Source organism: Cylas formicarius, unplaced genomic scaffold (genome assembly GCF_029955315.1).
Source record: "Cylas formicarius isolate icCylForm1 unplaced genomic scaffold, icCylForm1.1 PGA_scaffold_10__41_contigs__length_53128322, whole genome shotgun sequence".
Lineage (NCBI taxonomy): Eukaryota > Metazoa > Arthropoda > Insecta > Coleoptera > Brentidae > Cylas > Cylas formicarius.
Window position 1 is genome coordinate 40,586,217 of NW_026844214.1, and position 25,531 is coordinate 40,611,747.

Consider the following 25,531-nt stretch of genomic DNA (forward strand, 5'->3'; position numbering starts at 1 on the left):
TGAACTTTCCGCAAACGTCAAAATTAACCTTTTTGCAGTCGCTGCCTTTTTGTATTCCGTGCTGATCGGTGGAATGGACTCATGGAGCACGGGCTGAACGCGATTTTCGGGTGCGTCGTGTCTGTCGGACTATGTCTGCTTCTATCGGTCGTTTATTTGGCCAGCCTCCATGTATGGAACAGCCCTTTCAGCAGGTGCGTACCGATTTCAAACGCAATCGAAAATTCAGATCGACCGGATTCATACAAACCCGCAACGCGCTTTACGGATTTACGGTGGTCGAGTCGTCCTTCTCCCCTCGCGTCAAACACCCTGCCGTTTACACAGTTGCCAGACTTTAACAAATTCTTCGGTCGTTGTTTAAAATGGGTCGCAATCGACTTTTTTTCCAAATTTTGTTTCGTTTCTTCCGATCTATTCAAATTGCAAAGTAATTGAATATCCTCGTATCGGAACTTGTGAAAACAAATTTACCATAAATTCCTCGTGTAATTTGGCAACGGTGGGGCGAATCTTGTGCCGTGGAAAAATACAGGATCTGTGTCTTGAATATTTTATTTAAATCGTGGATTGGTGCACCCCACGGTCGCCGACGTCGTCGTTCGTTTGATGGCATAACAAAGCTGAAGGATAACGGACGATTTAATGTTCTATTTGATAAATTTCTTAAAATTACATTCATAAATTACGCGCAAAACGCTGCAAATTCCGACTAGTACAAAATCGGAAATGAAGTTTAGATAGTTAATAATGACAGAAATCTAAAAATAATTGCTAGTTTAATGAATGAGACAAAAGTTTTAAATTATTGCTACCGACCTCGCTGCACAATAATTTTCTTGCAGGGACCACCCTACAACGATTAAGAAGAGATTCGTCAGTGTATTTTTCATGCTGTTTGTGGCGCCATGTTTTTTATACATTGGACTCGATAAAAACACTCTCCAAAAGGTTAAGAGATTAATTATCACGGCGTTTTTTCTATTGTTGCTCCGAGCACTCTAAAATTGCGTGTTCTATCTTCTGGAGTCTCTGAGAAGCATATTAGAAAACGCTATTTTAACGAACTCCAGTCTAAAGAAAAATGTAATGGATTTCAGGTTTCATTTTTAGAAGTACTCGGCGTGAAAAGCAAAGGATTATGGCAGGCCCTTATCGTTCCTTTGTTGTTAACAGTGGTCCTGTTTTTGGGGCCCATATCGATGGAGGTATCAAACAGCCTGGGCAAATTGTACGCGGGAAAGAGTAGGCGTATGAAAATGTCCATTTCGACAGACGACGGTCCTGTTTCAGGAGAAGGGGCGTGGCACGCGAACTTTACAAACTTAATATGGATCCGGAACCACCTAGTGGCCCCGTTTTCTGAAGAATTCACGTACAGAAGTTGTATGCTGCCCCTGCTGCTTCAGTGTTTTCCCGCGACGACCGCCATCGCGGTAAATCCTCTGTTGTTCGGGATAGGTAAGGTATAGGTCATGTAGGAACTGGATAAGTGGAATATAGAGATCTGGGCCTTCTTCTTCTTCTTCTTCTACTTCTTGGAGATCTGTCAGTCTGTTAATTCTGAAGCTGCCTCTGCATCTTTTCCTGTGATGTAGATTGCCAACTATCTTTCCACTTTTTTGGTGGTCTCCCGTGGTGGGCCGGGCAGGTTGTTTTTTCAGGACTATTCTCGGAAGTCTGTTCTCGTCCATCCGTTGTACCACTCTGCTACCCTTAGCATTTGTTTCCTCTTGTTGGTGTCTTCGCGGACTTCCGTGCCCTACGTCATGATGGGTCTGATACAAGTCTTGTAGATTCTAATTTTGCTATCCTTGCGCATGTACGGATTGGACCAGAGTATATCTCGTAGGCATCCCGTTAGTGCGGATGCTTTGTTAGTCTGGCTCCTCATGTCTTTAACTGGGTCGTGAGTGCTTGATACATCTATGCCCAGATATCTGAATTGCATCACTTGTTCTATGGGTTTGTCCTCCACCACCAGCTTACATCTGAGCGGATCCTTCGCGATTGAGATACATTTGGTCTTACTGATAGAAATGTTCATATTGAGTTGGCGGCTTTCTAGGAAGAACTGGAATAGTTGTCTCTGTAGTTCGTTTTCTGATTCGGCGATGATCATCATCACTCTTTTGTTGCCCAGTCTGTATCGCGAGTTTGAGACCTGGTACTTTGTTTATAATTTTGTCCATGAGGAGATTAAACAAAAGGGGGCTTAGACTGTCACCCTGTCTGATTCCTCCCGATGTTGGGATATTTTCAGTGAATACGTTATTGGTTTTTAGGTTGTGGATTATCTTCGTTATGTTTGCTGGTGCCTTTTCTTTTATTTGTTTTATTATGAACATTGCGTCTGTTGTTGACCGTCCCTTTGGGAAGCACTGTTGTTCTTCAGCATTCTTAATTTGTGCTTCCAGTTTGTCCTTGAGAATACTCGTGAAGAGTTTTATTGCCGTATTTAAGAGAGCTATTCCTCTATAGTTTTCTGGGCAAGTTTTTAGTCCTTTCTTGAATACAGGTATGGTGATGCTGTTATGCCATTCGTCTGGTGTTTCCGTTTTGTTTAAGATTTTGTCAAATAGTTGCGTTAGTTTCCTTGTGAGTTCGGGTCCTCCATATTTTAAAAGCTCGTTGCGGATGCCGTCCGGTCCGGGTGATTTTCTGCTTTTCAATTTCTATAGTTTTGCTTCCACATCTTCAACAGTGATAGTACCACTTATATCTGTTTCGTATTCGTTTATATTCTGCATTTCCCCAGCATCGTAAAGCTCTCTATAATGCTGTTGCCATGTGTCTATTGGTACTCCTTTGGTCTGCACAAGCTCGTTAACTTGTTTTTTCCTGTTCCGCAGCATCTTTCACACTTTCCTTCGGGCGCCATACAGGTCGTGGTCCATGTCGCTAGTAAAATTGGCCCAATGTTCTCTTTTGATTGATCTTATTCTTGCGTTTACTCTGTTTCTTACTTGGACCTATTCTGCGTGAGTTTCTTCCGACTGGGTGTTAAATATTGTAAAATCTCTGATGTTTGCACGAAAACGATCGAACTCACACAATGACATCCCGTACTTGCGCAGAATGAATATCCTGGGACTTTTTTGAACTTGGCTGCAAAAGTAGAAGTTATTATTTGGCGTGTCTCAAAGTATTGGCTTTTGACGAAGGCTCCCTAAAAAGTATTTACGACCTTCACACCTATTGTTATTGGGTAAACCCAGCAACCAATAATTTATTCATAGGTAAGGGTCCGTCAGGCTGATATTAGTTGCAGTGTTGAATAATTCAAAAAAGCTCCTTGTGTCCCTAATGTTTCCGTTATGTCGCGTCGAAATAACTTGCTATTAGAAGCAAAAAAAGTATAAAGAATATTGTTCACAAGTGAATTGTTTTGAAAATATATTCCCTGTATCAAAATCGGATTGTCCCTACCTTGGATAAACCGAAAAGGAATAAGGTAAAGATGAGACCAACATAATTATTTGCCCACCCTCCATAGAGATATTTGTACAATAGAAAATTGAAAAAAAAAACAAGTAATGAAATCCCAACATATTGCACGCTTGGAGATATAAAGGAAATTAAAAAGTATATATCCGAAAATATGTATAATTTATATATATTAAACTTGGTTCCATACACCCAAGAATGGGTTGATTTCACTATAAACTATACTTAATATTCTGTGATTTTATTATACTTAAATTAAGAATACAATTAATGCAATACCGGTCAGATGTTTTACTGCAGTTGGCCTGTTATTTCGATGGTTGCCGTCAAAAGCAAAATAGTTTGAGACAGGCCAGAAAAGCAAAGGTTGCAAAATAGACTGAAACAAAATTGTATCATATTGAATATCATATCCGGTGGTTCAAAAGCCGTTTTTAGTAATTTTGTTTATAATATGACATAAGTGCCAACGCTCGTGAAACATCTAAATTTGTGTTATTGGCATATTCAGTTTATTTACTTGTATAAGAAATGCGTATGAGTGAAACATTTACCGCCCGATCTTTTAAGCTCACTTCCATCATGTGCAGGAGCGGGTCCGGTTCGGGATGGACCTCAACACGGCTCTGAAAATATCATGTACGTGATCGCGTCTCCAGCGGAGCCGGATCCTAATTTGTTTTCCTTTAGGTTTTCAGTTCGTTTATACGACGATTTTCGGCGCATACTCGGCCTACTTGTTGTACCGCACCGGTCATTTTGCGTCGATTTTCGTCGTCCACGCATTCTGTAATCACATGGGCTTTCCAGACGTGCTGGAAGTCGCCACGTATCCACGCACTAAAAAGGTCATCGTGTCCGCGCTTTTTGTTTCGGGTTTTGCGGTGTGGTACCTGTTGCTGGAACCGTTGACTACGCCGGATCTGTATTCCAATCGGGACGCTTGGTACCACGACTGACTTCGGCGGCGGTCCACTTATAATTCGTCCGGTTATTTCGGCAGTTTTTACACTTTAATTGTTTTCTTATTATTTTTAATATTCCGTGAGCTTTCCATTTTTTTACTAGGAAATAAATGTCGAGCGATAAAGACTGAACCTGTAAATACTGTTAAAGGTTGTTTTAATACACAAGTCTTGCAATATAAAGTGCTTTCGAAAAATCGTCTGCCCCTTACTATGCACTTCCTAGTCTTCAAAGTCACTAAACAGCTTTGTATTTTTTATTTTCTATGTCGTCCTATAGGGGCGCATTGTTTTTCTATCGTGCTCCCGCGGGGCGCTATGCAACTTTCACAAAATCGATGTAATTTTATTATGCATACACCCTCTATGAAGCGTATTTTACTTATCGCCGAACTTCAAAGTTACGGCCATATTTAGCAAATATTAAAATTTGTACAAATAATAGCGGTTTCCAATGATCCTGAAACTCAGTCTCGACACAATTTACGATACTGTTTAATGCAAATTATCCCATGTTTTATAGTTTTTCATTTACAACTAATCATTTACCCAGACAAAAAACTTTTCAGGATCTTTTAGATTTTTTTTTGCCCATAATCGACACACCCTGTACATAATACAAAAAACGGCCGAAGTAAGTTATAGACCAAGTATCCCGATATATGACTTTTTTCAATGGGGTAAAGGGTTTTCGAGAAAATATTCGTTTTCTAAAACCAAGCATTACGCCGTAATAGTAAATGACGTCATCGCGTCTAGATTGAGTGCGAGATATAGCGACTGTCACGTGGACTTTTTTAAATATCTCGGGAAGCGTGTGTGATAGACGAAAACCGAAAAAACAAGAATTGTAGGTCTCGATGCTGCCTATAATACTGTTTGAACAAATTTTCCCTAGTTTTTACGAATTTTGATTTATGGCCAATAATTTACCCTAGAAAAGAACAATTTTCAGGGTCTTTCAGATTTTTGTCCATAATTGAAAGACCACTAGATCTTCCTCGTCTCTTGGTTAAAGAATTGTGCCGATCGAATTAATAGTTTTCGAGAAAATAATTTTTGTATGAAAGCCAGCATAACCCAAAAAAAATTCAAAGTTTTTAAAAAATACTTGCCGAAAGTTATTAAGCTTTAGATTATAGAAGAGAATATCCCGAACACCCTGTACAATCTGTGAAAACCTTAAATACAAAAGTTTTAGGTGTCCATACGGGCTATATAGTCATGTGAAACAAACTGGCAACTGAATCACACCCTTCTAGTTATGGTCAATTATCATTATAAAGGGAGTCCAATTTTTCGTGTTTAGCAAATTACTGAGGCACCCTGTACATTTTTTAAAAATCATAAAGATTCAAGGTTTTTGGTCAGATCTCGTGCGTCTTCTGGTTCAAGATTTTTTTTGTTCGCGTAAACGGTTTTCGAGAAATGATTTTTTTCTTAAACCTTTGCAAACTTGGTTTTTAATTTTTTAAAAATACTTCATGACCCCCAGCATCCCCCCAGTTTCAATAGGCTTTGTTAGGGAACGAGGCGCCATACGTGTGCCAAATTTTAAGTTGATAGCTTTGGACACTTATCGTGCTCAAAAAACATCCGAAAATTGAAAAAAAAAAGATGGACGCCGAGGTTTGAACGAAACAATTTTTTATTGACTTGTTTGTTTTGTGCAGCGCTTAAAATAAGCCAAATCTGAAGGCCGTGTGACAGACCGTTCGAAAGTTATAGCCAATTAATGCCAAATCTACAGATACACTGAGACCGGAGAACAGGAGAAGTTATTTTTTTCGACGTTGATTCCGCACCATTTCCGAGATATAGGTTTCGTTGCCAAGCGCGTATACTTTCGAAAAATTCGATTTCATCGATTTTTCGAAAGTAACGAATAAGTGAAAAAGTATACCAAACGTTGCTATGGCCATTAGTTTTCTGGTAGATTTTTGCAAAACAACGCGAATCGTTCCACTGACATGACAATTAACAAACATCAAAATTCAAACCATAGATAATATCTCCGATAATATCCAATTGCTCCCAAACCCGTACGGTAATATCCCGGATATGTCCGAAGTGGCTGCCAGCCGTAGGAAACGAAAGTGACGCGATAAATGACACTTTGCGCACTTTAGATCGGTGTATAATTGGTTATTTTACAGAAAGGAGTAGAAAAAATTACTTAAAATCGAGCAGCACAACGCGACAACAACACTAAATAAAAATATAAAATTGCTATTGGGACTATTTGCAGAATAAAAAATCCGGCGAATCTAAGGAGTTCTCATTTTAATAGATGCTCGATTAACGCATATTTAGTTTTAATTTTCATTCATTCAAGTTTAATCACAATCGCATCTTCAATGTTCAATGTTGTTGTGATTGTTGCGATGTAGTGGATTAACACATAATTTTAAGTTTTTTTTGTTTCATTGGCTTACCCTTTCTTTTTAAACTACTATAAATAAGAGAAGACTTCTGAATTTCAATTGACTCCAAGAACATGGAAATCAGTTAATTCTCAAGAACCCTTTGGTCGCTGTTCCTTTTCGACTCCCTTGCTCTTATTTTTAATGGTGTTTTGACCTGCCTGAGTTCTTCCAATATAAAATTCTTCAGCGAGTTTTCAAGCTGATAATTTTCTCTTTAGCAAGTAAAAAGTTTCTTACTAAGCGCCATTTCAAAGATTTCTATTTAAACAATAATAATAAAACAGTGTACAATGTCTTTCCCATTGCCAGAGGGGATTTTAGAGAACACTGTTTTTACTCAAAAAAATATGTCCACACACAGTGTCCAGTTATAGGATTTGGTATTATTGGTAAGGAAATAGACAAAAGTTTCGTTCCAGAAAATGTGTCCATTTAATAGAAGTGTCTCTACAGAGAGGTTTCACAAGAAAAAAAAAAGGATTGGGAATCACATTTGTTTTACTAGGTTCCGTCTTAACACAAAAGACAAAAGAACTGGCAGTACACGTTTACGCTTAGTCTCTCGCTTCCCCCGCTGTTGCCAAACAATTACGTGGAACTCGACGATCTGTCCGTGTTGTCGTTGTGCGACTGTTGATTGAGGAAGGCGACGTTACTCGATTTGAGACGCGCCGCAGCCGCCAGGTACGGACTGGGCGACATGCACGGCGTCGAACACAAGCTGTTGCTAATGTCGCATTGGTCGAGCATACGCAGCAACTCGGCCGGCGTCGGGCCTCCGTTCCGCCTCTCTGCAACAAGTCGTCCCGTTTCAACCTGACTTTTACTCGCGGCACGAAAAATACCTATGTCGGTCTTGTAGCAGAGGTCGAGGGCGGTGGTAAGATCCCACATTTGAATCGAGCCGTTCGAATGGCCGGTGAAAATAAATCGTCTCGGTCTGGAACCCATTCGGCTCGAACCTTCGCACTCGTGCACGCAGAACGCGCTCACAGTGCTGCCGTCCACAGCCTTTATCACGCAAACCCTGACAATTAACAAAAATTATAGGAAAATTACAACCGACCGCGGTGTTGCCAGGATGGGTCCAAAATTATTCGCTTTGCACCCGACCTTTTGACACTGCCTCGAACGTTACCCACCGAGGAAACAAAAAAGAACAAACATTCATTCTTGTTCACCTGTGTTCTTTGTTCTTTGTATGTCGAAAACGAATATTGTTCCTAGATAACTGGTCACGAAAACTTGAAATTAATTAAAACTTTTTGAGTTTTTAATACAAAATTGCATGGCTCTCGTGCCATTTATGTTGGTCTAAAAGAACATGCGGGCGACCAAACAACTTTTTGTTATTCCAGTTTATTTTTTTGGAGTGTAAATACTTGAAGCATTATGACCGCCATTCGGAATGATTCTCAAATTATACGAAACTGCGATGGGTTTCAATGTGCCTCCGCATTTTTCATGAACAGGCAATTCCTAATAATTATTTTGCGTACATTGAGCGTTTTAACAAAAAGTTTCCGTCTATATTTATTGTCAACGTGACGCAAAAAACCGCAAGAACAACAAATTCCAACGAGAACATTTGAACTACCGTGCTAGAAACGCCGCTCACCTTTTACCATTACTGGCCAACCGCACAAACAGCTGATCGGCGTCGGGCACCACCTTCTGCACGAACACCTGCTCGTCGTCCTGCTCACCGAACGGACCGCAGTCGTTTCCGACGGCGGAGGCGGGCGAAAGACCCAAACCGACACCTCCGACGGGGGCGACCCCCGCTTCAGCCGCCTCCAGGGCGACTATTTTGAATGACGCCTCAGGGGTCGACCCCGGCTGTGTGCTGAGCATACCCCGGAAACGGGTTACGCGCCAGCTGCGCACATGGTTGTATTCGGAACACACGGACACCAGATATTTTTCCGACAGGGTCACCTTTTTCAAAACGAAAGTCATTTTGGTGACAAAATTCAAAAAAATTCGTTTTTGAAAATCTTTAACGCAGTACTCAGAGTTCCCATCGAACGAGACCAATCCAGTTCTGTATGCGCACGGTAAACGTCAAAAAATTTAGACCCGTTCGTTTATTAGTCGGGGAGAGCTTATCGCACCTTGTTCAAGCGTGCTCATTAGTCAGAGAGTCTTAGTTTTTTGGTTGAGATATTTAATTTTATTTTTATATAATAGTGTTTCAGTCAAGTCAATAAGTCAATAACTACTATCATCAGAAACAGGACCGGACTGAGTTAATGTTCGCCTTTAAGGTTGAAAACAGAGAAAATTTAAACGAGAGATGATCCTATACTCCCAGCACAAATGCTTTTAAATTTGAATTTAAATGGCATGCATATATATATATATATATATATATATATATATATATATATATATATATATATATATATATATATATATATATATATATATATATATATATAATATATATATATATAATTGTTTGCGACCTGTAAATATTCATTCCTTGTCATTTAAAATGAATTTGTATGGAAATATAGGATATTATTATTATTAAATATGCTAGTGAAAACCGATAATGTATGTTTAAAAAAATTCTCTACTGTTATCCGGGTATACCAAAAATGGACCCCGCAATTTCAAAGGCGCCGACGTTGTCTGTCGCCTCTCGTTTCGATCTGTCTGAATTTAATGTAATATGTAAAAGGTTTTGTTTTAATAGCCTTTTGTTTGATCTATTACCAATACTTCCAAGCTATTGCAAACACTGGCCTAAAATGAGTTCAACTAGCCAGTATCCAGGAAGTTGCACTCTACACTCGACATTGTGTCGTTTCAGTTCTCCAGTATGAACGTAACCATAAGGCGATAAAAAGAAAAATTAGTTTCACAATTCTTGAAGAGGTTTGCATTTTCCTACACTGAAATCTGCATGACATTTTACAATTACACAACGGTGGGTTCTAAATAAAATGTAAATGAAATCAGTTACCTGCAGTTTGTGAATTTTTGTTTCTTTGAGTCACCAGAGAACAACTAAATGCAAACAAGATCGAGTGCGCGGTGTGGCTCCCTGGACACTGGTAAATCTAACGCAGTAGCTTGAACCTGACGATATACCTTTGTTACTTTGCTCTGGTGCACCGTGAACGTTTGGAACAGTTGGGGCCCGTGACCGACCGTCTCCGGATGTTGTACGATGACCCGCACGGCTCCCGACGTGGTTCCGTACGCGATCTCGATCCAGTTCCCGCACAGGTCTGAGCCATAGATAAAGCAAGTTAGTCCGAAATTTTGGCTCAGACGAAGAAGGTTCAACATCACACAAAAACATGCCAACGCCCGTTTGGCGCGCCGTCATTTCGTTTCCTTGTGTTTTATTTTCCCCCATTTTCGAGATAAAAATCGAGAACCAAAATTGAACACTAACTAACATACAAGCTTAGTGTCCTTGTGTTGAATACCAGCAAAAGTAAACTGTTTTCCGAAACCAACGCATGTGCAACAAATCTATATCGCAATACGAAATATATATATTATATATTGCACCGGGAGGAAAAAAAGCGCCTCACTTCCGTGTGATGTTAAAATCGAGAGGAATTTAATTCGCAACAAATCAAGAAATATCATCGAATGCGGTGTAAGCTTGACGGCGTGACGCTGTTACGGTGGTGGCATACCTTCGCGACCCCTCTCCGACGCTGGCATGAAACACAAGGTCCAAATTACACCAGAAAGTCGGCGAGTTTTGACGAGTTTGCGATAAAAGTTCGGTCAAGTAGTTCAAATGTACAGGTCACAAATATCAACGGGCGAGCGCGAATACGCGGTACTTTTCAATATTGTAACCTCACGTTTGACACTGAACACTCCGCCAACTGACCGTACCTAGTTCGCAGGGGCCGACGCATCAGAATGGGCAATGGATGGTCACACTTACTCGTTTTCGGAGTGAGGTACACCGAAATGGCGGTTACCGTATCGTTGTTGGGATCCCGATACAGCTCTGTCACCAGAAGATCGTTGTCTTTCATTCGCAAAGGGAACTTTTGCATGTCTTAAGAGCAAAAATGGAGAACGTGATCAATTATTACATATACTGAGAAAAAATAAATTACTTGGGTCTAATAGTTTCCAAATAGCAGTTTATTTAACTCCAAACGACTTGCAACAGTCGAGAAAAGGGCATAGTTTTCGAAAAACGTAATTTGCAAAAACTGCCCCTTTCGATTTTACAAACCCACAAAAATTATGTCAGTCTATTTTTTATTATTTATTTATTATTATTATTTAACCTTAAAATTTTTGTTTATCTTTGTTTAATATATATCAAACACAAATATTCCCCTATAGTATATGAAAATGTCACTGTCAGTTAGCAGCGATTATACCATTTGGATAACCAGCATGCAAATGGGTATAATTCCAACTATATCAAGCCCAGAGTTTTTTACACACTGTATAAATGTAAGTGAATAGCAGGAGCAAAAACATACCAATATAATATATACATCCATTATTACATCCCAAAAGCAATATGGACCCAGCCGTATCGAATGAAGCGATCGGCATGACGTCCTGCGTTTGCCAGTGCTGCGTCATTGCGTGCCACACCCCCAGTTTACCCGAAGGTGACAATGCCACCAACTGGCTGCCAATGAAAAACAAGTACTCCACACGGACCATCAAATTGAAAGTACCTGCAAGGGCGCGTTAAGAAGCGACAGTGACGCCCAACATGAGAGTCCTTACCGACATTTGTTCGAGTGCCCGCGTCCGAAATCCCCCATAGGCGCACCTGACTCCCATACGAGATGGCAACCATCTTGGATGTTTCGGTCGAACCCATTTTTGCGTTAATCGCGATCCGTTCGATGCAACTCTCGATGTGCGGACTCGTAAATACTTGCTGCCAACCGCTGGAGTCTTTTAACCTTAAAATAACCACTCGATTCTAATTGAACCAGAAAAATAATTGACATACCTATAGCACACAACAAAGTGAGCGTAACCGACGACAATCCAATTGTGATGGGCTCTTATTATCTGAACCCGCAGAGGGTCCGCCCAGCTCGAGCTCGAGGCGCCAAACACGAGACCCACGTCGTTCCTTACGAGTTTATTCAGATCGGCTGACGAATTGCGGGCGTGTCTCAAATCCAAGGACGCCGTCCTCGAGTGGCCCCTATTCGTGACACCCCTCAAGTCTTGCGAGCTCCTGCTATAGTTCGCTTGTAATCCTAACCTCAATTCTGTGGAGCAAGCTCTAGAATGACCTTGTCGAGGTTGGGTACAGTTCGAAGTGGATGTCGACGGATTTTGCAAGGCGTTATGTTGTTCCCTCTCTTTAACATCATCATCTTTGTGACGGTTATCCACTATTTCCAACTCTGGGAGTCTATTGGTGCGAATTTGGTTAACCGTAGAAGTATCCGCTCCTTGAATTGGAACAGAAGGGGGAGGTAGGTAACCATAAAACAAAACATCTCCGCACGTGGATTGCGTGAGCTCTTCACATAATATTAACCGCCTGACCAAAGGCGCTATATTGTAATACTCGGCTTCATGCCGCAGCGTTTTCAAATCGACATTTTTAACATCTATTTCTCTTGTACGAAGGTAGTTGAGAATAATCGAGAAAACTTCTGGATCGCGATCGATGAAAATGCACCCTTTTTCGTCTCTAAGGCTCGAGATTCGGCCGTTTAGCAACGCAGTAAAGAAGGTGTCGGGAATAAGGGTCAGCGTTTGACGCGAGGTGGAAAACCTGCAACGCAAATTCTTGTAAAATCATAAGATACATGGAGGGTTGTCAAGAGTACCTTTTACCGCCGACGTTCAAATGCAATATATCGCCAGAGTACGACTGGTGAAACATTTTCGAGATCAATAGCCTAGGGCATAATGGAAAGCATTAGGCAAAAGTTAAAACGCAATGTGCAAGTGCATTAGTCGGATTTGCTATAATAACTAATGACAGTTCCAGAAAAACATTTTAGAATAAGCATAAAATTTACAATAAGTTTTAAATGTGGAACGTCAAACAGCATTGAAACAAAGTTGACACCAAGTTGATTTGTTATGACAAGCGGCTCTGTGCGATAATTATTTCTTTCACCGGTAGATGGTGCGGATCGGGTAATTGATTTTCAGCAATCGGTTAAGGATATTTTTTTTAGACTAACTTTGCGGGCGCTAGCCAATAGCCAAAACCATTTCGAAAGCATACATTCTGAAATAATTTCAAACCTTAGAAGCTAATTGACTGGAGCGTAATGATTAAATGACAATTCTTAAATTCAATGTATCCTGCAATTTGTTTATAAATATCTTTAATGTTGTACATTGCAGGTTACATTTATTGCAATTGAACATGTATAAACGTTATTCGTACAATCCTCCGCAGTGCCCATTTTACTATACCTAGTAAGTTTTTGTCCTTGCAACGCTTTGCATGTAATAGCGACATTTTTAAGATCCATCAGGAGCAAATACTTCAGGGGCAGCCAGACGAGTGACAACAGCTGCAGTAGCAAAAATGGTACTGGAATTCGGATTGAAAGTCGCACGAGTGCCAATTTAAGTCTTTAATGTTTGTCTATATTGTCCAATAAATCAAGCTTGCAATTTGACGTGCTTGTTATTCAAGGATGCAGTATTTTCTCATAATATGCTTAAAAAGAAAGAAAGAAAAAGGCGCAAATTGCATGTTAGTCGGTGAAATGCGTAAAAGTGTATTAGATTTATAGTGGCAGTACTACGGTCAAAATTGATACGTCGCAATGATACTTTCGTACAGAAGGGAATGATTTTCCGCGCGCGCATTTCACCCATTCCGAGCCATTTTCATTCTAAACAGCGATTTCCATACTCTTAATATGTTCTCAGAACATCAAACGATTTGTTGTCTAAACTTGTGGACGATCTACCAGCGGCCATGATGGTTGTCGAATGGCGGAAGGTTATTGGTTTAAAATGAGATTTTAAATCTCATCTTGCGCATGCGCATGTTGAATGAAACCCAAAAAAAATTTCATAGCTGCTTAAGGCCTCTACATCCCTTGTCGCTATATGATTCGACTGTAATCTAATGTTATGACCTGTTGCATTTTAATTGTGGAATACGCAAGCATTAGTTAGTTTTGGTTATTTTCTGTTATTTTATTGTTGAGTTATTGGAAAAAATACGGATTACAAGAGCGATAAAAATTACAAGCTCCTAAAATATATATTTATAAAAGATTAAGACATAGCAACGCAAAATAATATAGATTATTTAAATCGGTTATTTCGTTGCATAGCCGGAGAGTACGAGCGACGAATGAGTGATAAATATTGTTAGTTGTATTGAACTCCTGAAATGTATGTGAAGCACGAGTGTTTCGGGTTGGAACATGTAGACCAACCCTCGATGTTAACGAAGGGCAGTCGATTGTAGAGTTAATCAGTCTCTGAATTAATTTTAAATCTCTGTGTTTCCTTCGACAAACGGGAGTTGTTTTTTTTTAATTCTCCCATTTTTTGAAATCATTCGCAGAGGAAAATTTGACTCTTAACAATTTTTCAGAACACACAACACCCAAAGCTCCCGGTGGGAATCCAACCCACACCTCCTGCAAGTCAGGATATTTGTTAAATGTATTGCTGAGCAGAGGTTATTACAGTGGAATTGTTGATTGGTATAGAATTTATAGTTGACGAATCGTAAGAATTTGCACTAAATACTTTCTATTCGCTGTATAAGACGGGTGGAATTGGGACTTCATACTGAAGTAGCATATTCTAGATGTGATCTGACGTAGAATAATTCAATGTTTTTATTGCATTCATATTTGAGAAGTTGCAAATACTGCGCCTAACAAACCCCAGCATGCGATGTAAGCTATTGAATACATTATCGATGTGGACTGAAAAATCTAAGTTTAATTTTAATTTAATTATTATTTAAAAATAAGTATCCCGAACAGAGAGGACAGCTTAGCAACAGTGGATATCAGTCAAACATTTACCGCCTTTTGTTTGACGGCAGAAAAGTAATTCAGGGAAAAACTAACCTTACTATTGGAGATGGTAAACAAAAAGCAAACGCTTTTAAATCAACAAATGTGTGGTGATCCGTTTAATGTCAAATTTCAGGTAATTCGAATTTTAAAATGGGCCAGTGAATGTTGAAACATTTAATAAGAAGGCTGTCGGCGTTAAGGTTACCTACTAATATGCCCGGGAGATATTTTGTCAACCAGAAACCCGACTTCGAGGAGGCGTTTGGGCTTCCGCAGGTTCCCGAACAGGACATTAAACGATTCGTGGACAATCTTGTGGTCGACATTGAAAATCATTTTAAACCAATAGAAAAGAATGGCACAGAGGGCGTATATTTGGGAACTGCCGGTACGAGTTACATGTTCTATCGTTTAAGTAAAATTCCTACTTTCCAAGACCAGAAAGAGTCCTACCTGAACAAAGCTCTAAACTACATTAAACCGGCGATAGCCGTATACCAATTTACCACCAAAAACAAGCAAGATTTGCCCTCACTTATACTCGGTCATTGCGGGGTATACGCGGTCGCTTCGGTGGTATATCATGCTATAGGAGACGAAACTCAAAGCAAGAACTTTCGCGATTTCTACTATAGGGCCGCGGACTTGTGTAAAGATCAGAACTTTCTGCACTGTGGTTCGGATGAGCTGTTTGTAGGCCGAGCGGGTTATCTCATGGGGGCTCTTTGGCTGGCCAAAGAAACAAAGACACCCTTGCAAAAGAATGACTTATATGAGATCTGCAGGGTCATGGTGAGGTCGGGCAGAGATTACTCCGTTAGGCATCACTCTCCATGTCCTCTGATGTATGCCTACTATGGGGTAGAATATTTGGGTGCTGCGCATGGGCTGTGCACTATACTTCAAAGTATTTTGTCAGTTCCCGGGTACTTGGACGCGAATCCTGGCGATGCGGCTGATGTTAAAACATCCTTGGATTACCTCTTGAGTATACAGACTCCTGAGGGTGGGTTTTAATTTTTATTTATATTTTTGTTGGTAATTTTTCGTGAATTACATAATAAATTGTTTCCGGAAGTGTCTCAAAGGGCAATGGGTATGTTATTTTTTTAAGGCAATTTTCCGGCCACATTGGACGAAATGGGGAGGGAATGTAAGCTGGTACATTGGTGTCACGGTGCTCCCGGTATGTTTTATTTGATGGCAAAAGCATACCTGGTGCTTCAGGATGGGAAATATCTGGAGTCCTGCAAAAGGATGGCAGATTTGATTTGGGAAAGGGGCCTGCTGAAGAAAGGTCCTGGATTGTGCCACGGAGTGGCTGGCAACGGATATGTGTTTTTAATTTTGTATAGGTAATATAACTTTCAAAGCCCTACCAGCATACCACTTGAAGAAGTTTAAAATTTTCAATAATTTGTAGAATGACTGGAGTCCCCATGTATCTGCACCGAGGAGTGGCTTTCTACAAATTTATGTCTAGCGATATTTTTAAAGCCGAAGCGAGGAGGCCCGATAACCCATACAGCCTATACGAGGGCACCACCGGAACAGTGTGCTACCTGGCAGATTTAACGTCGATTTCTCAAGCTGTTTTTCCATTTTCTGATATATTTTAAATCAATTATGACAAAATAAATAAATAAATCAAATAATAGTTGTATTTATTTTATTTTTGTTAAAAATTAAAACGATATGTACAAAAGCAGCTGAAAATAGAGTCAGTCTTCCTCCACAATACATTTTTCTACCATTTCCTTCAAATTTGGGTTCTCCATGGCAGCCGCGATACGTTCTTTGTCATTTATTTGTTTATTAACTTAAAATAAAGAAAAGTAGTGTACATGTGTTGCCACTAAAGTGGTACATAAAAACTTTTCTATGGGGCCAAGGGATTGCCATCACTTTCATCCTGAACAAAGTGAAGGCAATGTGATTAGTCTTTCGTTCTGATTGAACTTATTGCTAATATGATTCAAGCAAGATTCAAACATGATTCAACTTATGAGGCAATTTTTTTTTGAAAAGGTTCATTCAATCTTGTTAATAACCAATACTGCGGCATTGCAGAACCAACATGGCCACTGACAGATCGTCACTAATTTTCTCAAAATATATTCAGATCTCACTAAATCTCAGAGCAAAAAGAAGTTAAATGTGTGCATATCGCTGTTTAGAAAGAAAAGGGTGCAAAGTACTGATTAGTGGGTGAAATATGTAGGGATGTATGGAAAATATCCATACGCCTTGTGGCGAATTAATTTTTACTGTAATAGGGCCACTATATGATTGGAAAATAATTGGCACAATTAGTGTCAGTCGCAAAAATTAGTTAGTGCCGATCATAAAAATATATTTTATATTTCGGCAGTCAAATCAGATACCAACTTTAAATCATATGTGAATCGTACTTCAATTTAATTGAAGAGAGCAAAACTAAATATTAAAAAAATCACTTAAATTACATCAGTTCCAGAAGGAAAGAACACTCTCATTATTTCACCAGAAAGCTAATAATTAACTTTAGTTGTTATACTTACTTTCCTGTTCTGTAGTATGTGCACCTTCTTTAATGAAAATATCCAGTTTAATTGGAAACGGCATGTCCCTCTGCAATTTAATCCTTATACAGAGCCCGATTAATGTCGCTAATGAACAATGAGGCACTGTGGGATTGAATTCTACCCTTACATTAGTATTGATGTTATCAGGTCTAACCTAAAACAGGAGCTCTGATACACATTTACATTTTTCTCGCTGGTAGGCATACAGTAATTCCCTCTTCATATATTACATTTAACTCTTCCAGGGTGCTCGGTTTTTCCGGATCTTTGATCGTTTTTAATAAATCTTAAAACTGAACAAGTGTAACATTCCTATCGGGCAATTTCTCACTATTTACCGTAAACCATGTCCCGGACTTCCTCCGCGTCCTTTGAGTTTCGCTCCACAGGTTTGCGGTCATTTCGCTCACCTATTTTTTTACGCAAAAACGACAAAATCATTGTTAAACATTCGAGGATATAAAAAATCAGCTGATTTGTTGACAAAGGTGACATAACATTCTAACCTTGGTCCGGTTCTTCCACCATTTCACAACTTCGTCGATATCGAAAAAAGACCGAGTCTTTAGCTTCTTTTGCTCATCTTTTAAGTCGCGACTTCACCAAGGAAAACGGTGAGGACCACTCGATCGATGTTTTCGTTATCTTATCGTTGCGAGGCACAGTTGGCAAATTTGCTTATCTTCCGCTCGCAAACTATGCTTTTACTTTTTTTTTGTCATTTCAAGTTGTTTTAAAGGCTAAACTCTTCTAAAGTTGTTTAAAAAATCAATTCTAGATTTGAGATGTTACACACTTTTCCCCGACTTGTAGAAACCATATAGCAACTAGAGATATAGAGGTCCTGTATATGTCGGTAATTTTTATGGAGCAACTATGAAAAAAATTGTATTTTGCGCATGGGCGAGATTTAAAATCTTGTTTTTAACCAATGTCATCGCGGCATTGAACAACCAACATGGTCGCTGACAGATCGTCAATAAGGTTGGATGCAAAATTTTTAAGGCAGTATTTTCTCAAAGTTTAGTTAAATGTTATGGGAAAACGAGTCGTGTGTCAAAATCCCTGTCTAGAAAGAACATGGCGCAAAGTGTAAGTTAATGGGTGAAATATTCAGGCATGCGCGGAAAATCATTTCCTTCTCTACTTATTATCACTATATTATCTAACATGGTTTTGTTGAGCATTTCTTTTGTTTCAACCGTCTCTGACATGACATCATCGCTTTAACGCGTATTTGATCAAGGAATGAAAATGGTGCTATTTTATTCAACAAGTTTAATAAACGATCATTAGTTTTTATTCACTGAGCGATGCTTCAGAACTGACACACGTGACAATACCACGGCCAAAGTCTACCGAAACCATTCCGATCGCTCCCCAACCCGTGACTAAAATACCGAAGTAAGGAGTCATTTTTCAGGAAACTCCGCAGGTCGGCGGACGAAAGCGCCACACTGTTCGTTCTCCCGAAATAGCCATACGCCAAAAGAAACAAAAGAAAAAGGCGAAACGACAGCGCGGCGTCTAAACGAGGCCGACCCCGCAGCAACCGCATGCAAATATAGGACGTAGGCTTCGGGCAACAACAATTTTCAATCTCGGAATCGAGGAGGCCGTGTTCATTGTCACGCGACCCACCACGACCATCGCAGAACCAGCCGCCGTCGTCCGTCAAGAATCTGAAAAATCCGCAGCAGTAAGTTCACTGAGCGGTAAAAGTGCATCGGTGCATTGCGGCGCGACAGAGGTTTCTCCTGTTTCTTGAGGCGTTCGCCGGCTATTTTATTACTATCGTCGACATCGGGTGCATAGAAAATTGTCGGGTGTCTGTATTTTCCGGGTATGTTATTTTTCTTTTGCGGCCGGCGCGACTTTAGCGACTGCGCGCCTACTTGATTGTAGTTTTGGATTTCGGTTTTTTTGGTTTACGTTTTGCGATCGGATTTTCGATAACTTCAAATTGTTTTCGAATAAACGGTATCTATGACTGACGTTGAGTGTTCTAAATTGTTGTTGGTGCACGGCCATATTAAGCAGTATTATAGAGTGTGTCCGATTAAGTGGGCATCATGCTAGAAACGTTTTTATTCTTAGTTTTATATAATAAAAAGAACGTTATTCTTTATAAAACGTTCTGCGTGATCTAAAACAATCAAACAAAAAAATTATTGAAAAAATATGAATTCTGCGCAAAAGTACCTTAGTGTCACTGGCTGCGATTTTCAATCGCCATCGCGCCATTTTGCAGTTAAATTAGTGACATGGACAAACTAAAAGCAGCAAACTCGAGCTTTGCTGCAGTTAACAGCCTGCCAAAATAGTGACGCAAATTTTGCAATTAATAATATCGCTGGTAATGGGGATTCATGTCTCAGTCTTGCTCATTTAAATGGGAGAATTGGGTGTTCTGGTAGTTTTAATTACGTTATTTACCCATATAGTTGTCACCAAAATCATTTACATACATCTTACAAATTGAAATACTTAGAAAATTATTTAAAAGAAAAAGTTACACACGATGTACCCAACCAGTATTTTTTATTTCTAGAAAAAATATATTTTTCCAAATTTTCTTTTACAATTATGCTGACTAAATCAATAATAAACACTAGAATACGCTGATATCTTTTCTTTCTTAAATACTCATAACACATCAAATCATTTTATATTTATACAAATAATAAAATCAAATTAACAATCTTCGTTATTACATGGAATTTTATGATATAATAATATTTACATATTTTATTGATATGATATGAGTTATTATTTATTTATATCGCTTTACTTAGTCAAATTTTCAAAAAGTGTCTATTACTCTACCAAAAATTGTTAAATCCTATTAGAACCACTAAGGTTCTTCAAAGAAGAATAAAGGATTGAAATGACTTAATAAAGTATACATTAACAAACGATTTAGCCTAAAAAACCCAACAAGTAGAAAAATAAAGAAATAAATATAAATAATCGCTTATTATATTATTTACCCAACTTCTGGATTGCTCCTGCGTCGGTTGATGGTCAGTTGAACTTGCTAACGTTTCGCCAATCATCCTTTTGGCTTCTTCAGAGCTTAACTGAAACTGGCTAGCATTTTACTCTGTACTTGCTTATATATTGTTTGTGGTGCTAAATGAGGGGCATAAACATCGTCTCGAATGATACCAGCTTCAGTTAATCTCTGATTGACGAAACCTGAGCAAGTTCGACTCAACTCAATTGAACGGACGCAGGAGGAATCCAGAAATTTTGTAAATAGTTTTACAGTAGCCTGTGGAAGTTTCTTTGAAAAATATCTTATTATAGTTTTCATTTGTATTGGTATTAACAAACATGATAAAGAAAGTAATCTCCATTACTACCCTTCTCATTCTAAATAAAAGCTGCCTCAAAAAAAACGATATTGGCTGCTTTACCGAACGAGTTCACTAGCAATAAAGGGCTTTTCTACTTAAAACTGCACTTTTTTTTTCGAAATCTTTACAATAGGTAACATATCCGTCAAATTTATAGATAAATTAAGCTATATTTGTTTAGGAACACGTAATATAGTTTCTCGCGAGCGAATGTTCAGCGCACGCCTATGGCAAGGCATCTTCCGCGGCTCTATAGCGGATCCTCTCGACTTTTTTTTTATTCCGCCTGGGTCAATAACACACGGAAAATTTAAACGACGCATAATTATTCCGTAATTAGTCAAGCCCGTTTTATTGCCGTTGGTGTTAAGGAGACGAAAGGCAAACACTGCGATCGCTAGGAATAAACACATTTACCAGGTCTGTGAGTGAATACGATAAAATTGATACACCTCAAAGGCGGCTACGATCATGGTTTCGCATAGCAGCGTGCCATAAAGCTATTGGATATATAGAGGCCCTGTCTATGCTGATAGTAGAAGAACTTTTCAACACACCATGAAGAAATGTGCACATGTGGGGTCATTTCAAATCTCGTTTTCAACTAGGGTTGTGTCAATCGCGATTGATTCGGTCACTTTGATTCAATCACTTCATACGATCGAACGACCGAATCCCGCTTGTTCGTAACGATTCGATATCCTTGTTCGCTCTCGCTGCCGCCCCGACCGGTCGGAATGACCGAATACAGGACGACCGATCCACCGATGGTACCCACAAACGAATTCGCCAGAATACGATTCATTTGAATGGTTTAAGATTTGAATGCATGACTGAGACAGGCGACGGAAAAGGAATGCGAGTATTGTTATAATTATTCTATAGTATTGAGTTGCGACATCGATTGGTAGATTTGCTTATGTGTTTAATTGAATATTGAATGAAATATCTATTTCAACACAGGTATTTAATTTAAACAAATTAAGGTGTTACTGGTACAACCCAATACCCAATAAAAAGCAGAACACAGCTAAATATTATACTAACTAAAACAGCAAACAGAACATATAGATACAACAATAATTCAAATTCAAATGAATCTGAATCGGTCTTTCGGACTGTTCAGATTATTGCTGCTTATGTTGGCAACAAAAAGTATTGAAATGAACGTTTGATTGAAATGATTCGGTCCTTTTCGAAATCGGTCACTGATTGATTGGGTCCTCGTAAAATGAACGATTGACACAACACTATTTTCAACCAATAAGACGTGGTCATTTCAAATCTCGCTGTCTACCAATAAGAACTGGTGACGTTTAACATCCAACATGGTCACTGACAGTTCGCCAATTCGGCAGTATTTTCTCAAAATATGCGAATTAGGTGGAAATCGCTATTTGGAAAGAAAATGACGCAAAGTGCAGCTGAGTGTGTGAAATTTATCGGTATGTACCGCCTGATGCGCATGAATTATTACTGTCCTTACGGCCACTATATTTTCTAATAGCACATGCCCTTAAATTTCACCCACTAACCTGCATTTATCGAAATATTTGTGAGTAATATTGGGAGTCAGGCGTTTTAGTTTGTATGAACCTTTCACCTATCATAATCAACGGATAGCAACGACAAATAAGATATACACGCCCGCATTAATTAACTGTATAACGGAGTTTTTTAATCGGGAGAAAAAATAACTCAGCTTCCTATTAGTGATAAATATCCGTGAAAATCAATAGCACGTATACCTATAATAACCTAACCGCCAGGCCAAGACGAAATTCAAATCTAAATAAAATTATTAAAACAAGGAGTTGTAGATTCCGTTGTAAATATCAGGTCCGTGCGTATTCAGTAGCGCCACCGTGAACTAGAGGACTAATATTCTGACGTTAGGTGGCGGGATATTTCAATGATGACAGTTATAGTAAGTTAAAGTAATAAAATTACAATTACTTGAAAAATAAAAAATATCAAACCCAACGAAAAACGAAATAAAAGTGGATCAGCAACAATAATGCAATTTCTATTATTAGTGGTTGGTTCCCGTTGGTTGTTTTCTTGTAGTTATAGGACAGAAAAGTTTCAATGCTTTCCTTTTTAATGTACACTTGCCAAACAAATGCCTACACTTCATATATAATTAGTATATAATCTACACGCCTAAGAAAGGTAAAAAGTGATTGGATAACTATTTGAAACGAAATTCTAAAAAAGCTAGCCCGTTATTTAACTATATCATAATCTGCTGCTGCTTATCTTTGTTTTGGACTTTTGGCTCATTTTTATACACACTATAAAATAAAATAATAATAACAAAGTATTTTGTTTTAAAATATGTCGAAACCCAATTTTGTTTAAACTTGTGACGTCTTCAGTTGCGCTATACATACATATACGTACAGGCTTTTTATTTATATTTTGACACCTACCTACACAGTTTATTAAAAGCACTTTATAAAAAAGTATGTTTTTTTATTAGTTTCTGAACATATCAATAAAAACAAATGAACGTCGTAAAGGTAAAAAAAATCATAACTTTAATGGGACACCCTGTACATTTTTACCCAGGAAGAATATGTTCTACATTCCGATTTGAAAAATATATTGTTTGACAACGCCGCCTACGTTTTAAACTTTACTAACGGGGCTCTTATTCCGCCGTAACTAGCATTTAACTGTATCAGATAACAAGGGAAAACTTTTTTCTGATTAAGCGCGCACGCTTCAAGTAAGAGGTGCAAAATTCCTGTTGAACTTATGATACATTTTCATTGATTGAATAAAAAAGGCAAATTATGTCATGTTTTTCATTTTCAGTATAACCCAATGAACCCAGATTATAATTAGTCGTCGCGACACTACTAATATCTGTGAAGGTGTCATCAGAATTCATAAACAATGTTTTGTTTTCCAAGGCAAAAATGATGGTGATTACTAAATTCTATTTTTAAATAATAAACTCAAGTTATTTCAAAGACGGTTGAACCGAACTACATATTATTGAAATCGGGTTAAAAGGACTTTCATCTAAAGTAAAATTATACCGTGGTCCACTTAAATATTGGAAGTTTTAATTTTGTTTTACTTTAGCGGCGCTCATTCGTGTTTATTGGTACGTTCCATGTATCTAATAGATAAAAGACATTGATATTTTCGTAGAAAATATCAATGACTATGTTTCATTCTCTGACCTGCACTTTGCGCCATTTTCTTTCTAAACAGCAATTTCGACACATTTAATTTAATTCGTTTTCACACAACATTTAACGAGATCTAGGCATATTTTGAGGCCACTCTACCGTAAAAATATCGCATCCAAGCTTATTGACGATCTGTCAGCGGCCATGTTGGTTGGCGAATGCCGCAAAGTCAAGGTTAAATGCCAGATGTTAAATCTCGCGCGTGCGCATGAACCTTATCAGTTTTTTTATAGTCTTTTCACAAGTTCCTGTATTATCCACATATATCTAGCAGCTATGTAGTACGTCAAGAGAGAAACCATACAACTTTTACATAAAAAGTTTTTGCCTATCCCCTTTAACAAACTCTTTAGGTGGGTGTCAGAATATAAGCAACAATCCTGGATTCATACTTAAGTCATAACTTTTTTTTTTGAACGTGGGACGCCTGAGTTGCGCTAGAGGCAGAGCATAAATAGTGGTGTATTATTTCCATTATATATTTAATTTTTCTGTGGTCCGTCATTAAACATTTCATTAAATGTCAACACCTTTTCGTCAGCTGCTTCAGGATGGCCAACGTCTTTGTCGGGTTTCACGACAACCGTAGCTGTAACCGAATCCTTAAACCGCCGGGAGGCGGTACCTCCAATATCTTCGGCACCGACCGTATGCCGGACGTGGTGCCTCTGACGCTTCCAAAACTGGATAAAGCTTCTAGCGTACAGGAGACGTTGCAATCGGAAGTCGTCGCGACGACCGCGTCACTTGACGGGACCGCGGCGTCCGACACGAAACAACAAGCCGCCGAAGAAATGGTACCGGACGTCGTCGCGGCGACGACGGACAACATCGGAAGCTTGCAGATCCAAGAATCGCGAGACGACTCCACCACTACGAAATCGACCGAAATTGATTCTGTGGTGACGAGCAGCGTCGTGACTCGAACCGTAGAAGTAAAGTCGGCGAGCAAAAGCTCGACGATCGCGGACGTCTTAAAACAAGAGGGCGTGGCGGTGGAAGATGTAGATTTGGCGAAGAAACCGAAGATCAAGTCCCCCAACAGGGTGCCCCCGGGCGGCTATTCCTCCGGGCTGTGGTAAAACTGTCCGATTGTCGAAATGTCAAAAATTATTCCTATTTAGCCTTTTTTCGCGGTTCGCAATGCTACTGTATTGACAATAAATTATATAATACCATTTCCTAATATATTTTAACTGAAAGCAGCGTGTTTTTGTTAATCCCAACCTCATTTATTATTGCGTCACGTTTCACTAATGGTAACAACGGAGACTTGATCCCATATTTGTTGCAACGCGTTATGCAAATGTCACGTTATATTTGGTCAAAACCTTGTTTGCCGGCGACGCGAATTTCGAACCCACTCGATGTTTCCTTCTAGGGATTTCCTTGTGTTCGAGTAGCGAAAGATATTAAATTTGAGAAACTCGAAATTATATCTGGGACGCGCTTTTTTTCTTTTTTATCCACGACCATTTGGTATTTTGTTTGATTTACGCAGGACATGAGAGGGATAAAAAGATCTGAGCTACGTAGCTGCGTGGAGTTAGAGATTTACTCGTTCCCTATTCATCACAACATTTCA

General features: G+C 39.0%; 5 protein-coding genes across 13 annotated transcripts; 3 read left to right on the top strand and 2 right to left on the bottom strand.

The window, feature by feature from the left end:
- Nucleotides 1-62: 62 nt before the first annotated feature.
- LOC132699818 (CAAX prenyl protease 2) lies at nt 63-4,562 on the top strand. 4 transcript variants are annotated; one of them, XM_060666735.1, is made up of 6 exons: nt 63-194; nt 846-951; nt 1,101-1,245; nt 1,294-1,461; nt 4,018-4,086; nt 4,138-4,562. In XM_060666735.1, exons 1-6 carry the CDS (start codon nt 82-84, stop codon nt 4,404-4,406), a joined length of 870 nt encoding a protein of 289 aa, XP_060522718.1. In that variant the 5' UTR covers nt 63-81; the 3' UTR covers nt 4,407-4,562. The 4 variants fall into 4 exon arrangements, with proteins under 4 accessions (XP_060522718.1, XP_060522707.1, XP_060522734.1 ...); XM_060666724.1 differs by having other exon boundaries at nt 1,101-1,461; XM_060666751.1 differs by having other exon boundaries at nt 1,101-1,461; nt 4,038-4,086; nt 4,138-4,379.
- A 2,699-nt stretch (nt 4,563-7,261) lies between these two features.
- Nucleotides 7,262-12,930, bottom strand: LOC132706925 (BTB/POZ domain-containing protein KCTD3). Of its 2 annotated transcripts, XM_060678525.1 has the most exons (10): nt 12,640-12,930; nt 11,802-12,584; nt 11,570-11,751; nt 11,314-11,517; nt 10,758-10,874; nt 10,498-10,518; nt 9,938-10,077; nt 8,457-8,776; nt 7,684-7,865; nt 7,262-7,629 (listed from the first exon to the last, which is right to left on the bottom strand). In XM_060678525.1, the coding sequence occupies exons 1-10, from the start codon at nt 12,693-12,695 to the stop codon at nt 7,427-7,429; spliced, it is 2,208 nt and encodes a 735-aa protein (XP_060534508.1). In that variant the 5' UTR covers nt 12,696-12,930; the 3' UTR covers nt 7,262-7,426. The 2 variants fall into 2 exon arrangements, with proteins under 2 accessions (XP_060534508.1, XP_060534512.1); XM_060678529.1 differs by lacking the exon at nt 10,498-10,518 and having other exon boundaries at nt 12,640-12,929.
- A 1,176-nt stretch (nt 12,931-14,106) lies between these two features.
- LOC132698950 (lanC-like protein 3 homolog) lies at nt 14,107-16,445 on the top strand. Of its 3 annotated transcripts, none has more exons than XM_060665305.1 (6): nt 14,107-14,521; nt 14,604-14,694; nt 14,773-14,887; nt 14,954-15,826; nt 15,935-16,175; nt 16,244-16,445. In XM_060665305.1, exons 4-6 carry the CDS (start codon nt 14,983-14,985, stop codon nt 16,437-16,439), a joined length of 1,281 nt encoding a protein of 426 aa, XP_060521288.1. In that variant the 5' UTR covers nt 14,107-14,521; nt 14,604-14,694; nt 14,773-14,887; nt 14,954-14,982; the 3' UTR covers nt 16,440-16,445. The 3 variants fall into 3 exon arrangements, with proteins under 3 accessions (XP_060521288.1, XP_060521296.1, XP_060521281.1); XM_060665313.1 differs by having other exon boundaries at nt 14,107-14,496; XM_060665298.1 differs by having other exon boundaries at nt 14,107-14,694.
- Nucleotides 16,446-16,482: 37 nt separating this feature from the next.
- On the bottom strand, nt 16,483-18,065 carry LOC132705545 (MIP18 family protein galla-1). Of its 2 annotated transcripts, XM_060676204.1 has the most exons (5): nt 17,891-18,065; nt 17,723-17,794; nt 17,591-17,670; nt 17,361-17,538; nt 16,483-16,639 (listed from the first exon to the last, which is right to left on the bottom strand). In XM_060676204.1, exons 1-5 carry the CDS (start codon nt 17,910-17,912, stop codon nt 16,542-16,544), a joined length of 450 nt encoding a protein of 149 aa, XP_060532187.1. In that variant the 5' UTR covers nt 17,913-18,065; the 3' UTR covers nt 16,483-16,541. The 2 variants fall into 2 exon arrangements, with proteins under 2 accessions (XP_060532187.1, XP_060532179.1); XM_060676196.1 differs by lacking the exon at nt 17,891-18,065 and having other exon boundaries at nt 17,723-17,884.
- Nucleotides 18,066-18,683: 618 nt separating this feature from the next.
- LOC132705539 (uncharacterized) lies at nt 18,684-25,140 on the top strand. 2 transcript variants are annotated; one of them, XM_060676182.1, is made up of 2 exons: nt 18,684-19,083; nt 24,488-25,140. In XM_060676182.1, exon 2 carries the CDS (start codon nt 24,498-24,500, stop codon nt 25,026-25,028), a length of 531 nt encoding a protein of 176 aa, XP_060532165.1. In that variant the 5' UTR covers nt 18,684-19,083; nt 24,488-24,497; the 3' UTR covers nt 25,029-25,140. The 2 variants fall into 2 exon arrangements, with proteins under 2 accessions (XP_060532165.1, XP_060532155.1); XM_060676172.1 differs by lacking the exon at nt 18,684-19,083 and adding an exon at nt 19,090-19,227.
- The last annotated feature ends 391 nt before the right edge of the window (nt 25,141-25,531 follow it).

What these genes read in the sequence shown, in the direction of transcription:
- LOC132699818 (XM_060666724.1), top strand. Translation starts at nt 82, where the DNA reads ATGGAGCACGGGCTGAACGCGATTTTCGGGTGCGTCGTGTCTGTCGGA. An exon ending in TGGAACAGCCCTTTCAGCAG is followed by an intron (nt 195 to 845) that starts GTGCGTACCGAT and finishes ATTTTCTTGCAG; the next exon opens with GGACCACCCTACAACGATTA. An exon ending in ATAAAAACACTCTCCAAAAG is followed by an intron (nt 952 to 1,100) that starts GTTAAGAGATTA and finishes AATGGATTTCAG; the next exon opens with GTTTCATTTTTAGAAGTACT.
- LOC132706925 (XM_060678525.1), bottom strand. Translation starts at nt 12,695, where the DNA reads ATGTTTCACCAGTCGTACTCTGGCGATATATTGCATTTGAACGTCGGC. An exon ending in TTGAACGTCGGCGGTAAAAG is followed by an intron (nt 12,585 to 12,639) that starts GTACTCTTGACA and finishes TTTGCGTTGCAG; the next exon opens with GTTTTCCACCTCGCGTCAAA. An exon ending in ACCAGAGCAAAGTAACAAAG is followed by an intron (nt 8,777 to 9,937) that starts GTATATCGTCAG and finishes GTTTTGAAAAAG; the next exon opens with GTGACCCTGTCGGAAAAATA.
- LOC132698950 (XM_060665298.1), top strand. Translation starts at nt 14,983, where the DNA reads ATGTTGAAACATTTAATAAGAAGGCTGTCGGCGTTAAGGTTACCTACT. An exon ending in GAGTATACAGACTCCTGAGG is followed by an intron (nt 15,827 to 15,934) that starts GTGGGTTTTAAT and finishes TATTTTTTTAAG; the next exon opens with GCAATTTTCCGGCCACATTG. An exon ending in GTGTTTTTAATTTTGTATAG is followed by an intron (nt 16,176 to 16,243) that starts GTAATATAACTT and finishes AATAATTTGTAG; the next exon opens with AATGACTGGAGTCCCCATGT.
- LOC132705545 (XM_060676196.1), bottom strand. Translation starts at nt 17,879, where the DNA reads ATGTCACCTTTGTCAACAAATCAGCTGATTTTTTATATCCTCGAATGT. An exon ending in AGTCCGGGACATGGTTTACG is followed by an intron (nt 17,671 to 17,722) that starts GTAAATAGTGAG and finishes TTCAGTTTTAAG; the next exon opens with ATTTATTAAAAACGATCAAA. An exon ending in TATATGAAGAGGGAATTACT is followed by an intron (nt 17,539 to 17,590) that starts GTATGCCTACCA and finishes CTCCTGTTTTAG; the next exon opens with GTTAGACCTGATAACATCAA.
- LOC132705539 (XM_060676182.1), top strand. Translation starts at nt 24,498, where the DNA reads ATGGCCAACGTCTTTGTCGGGTTTCACGACAACCGTAGCTGTAACCGA.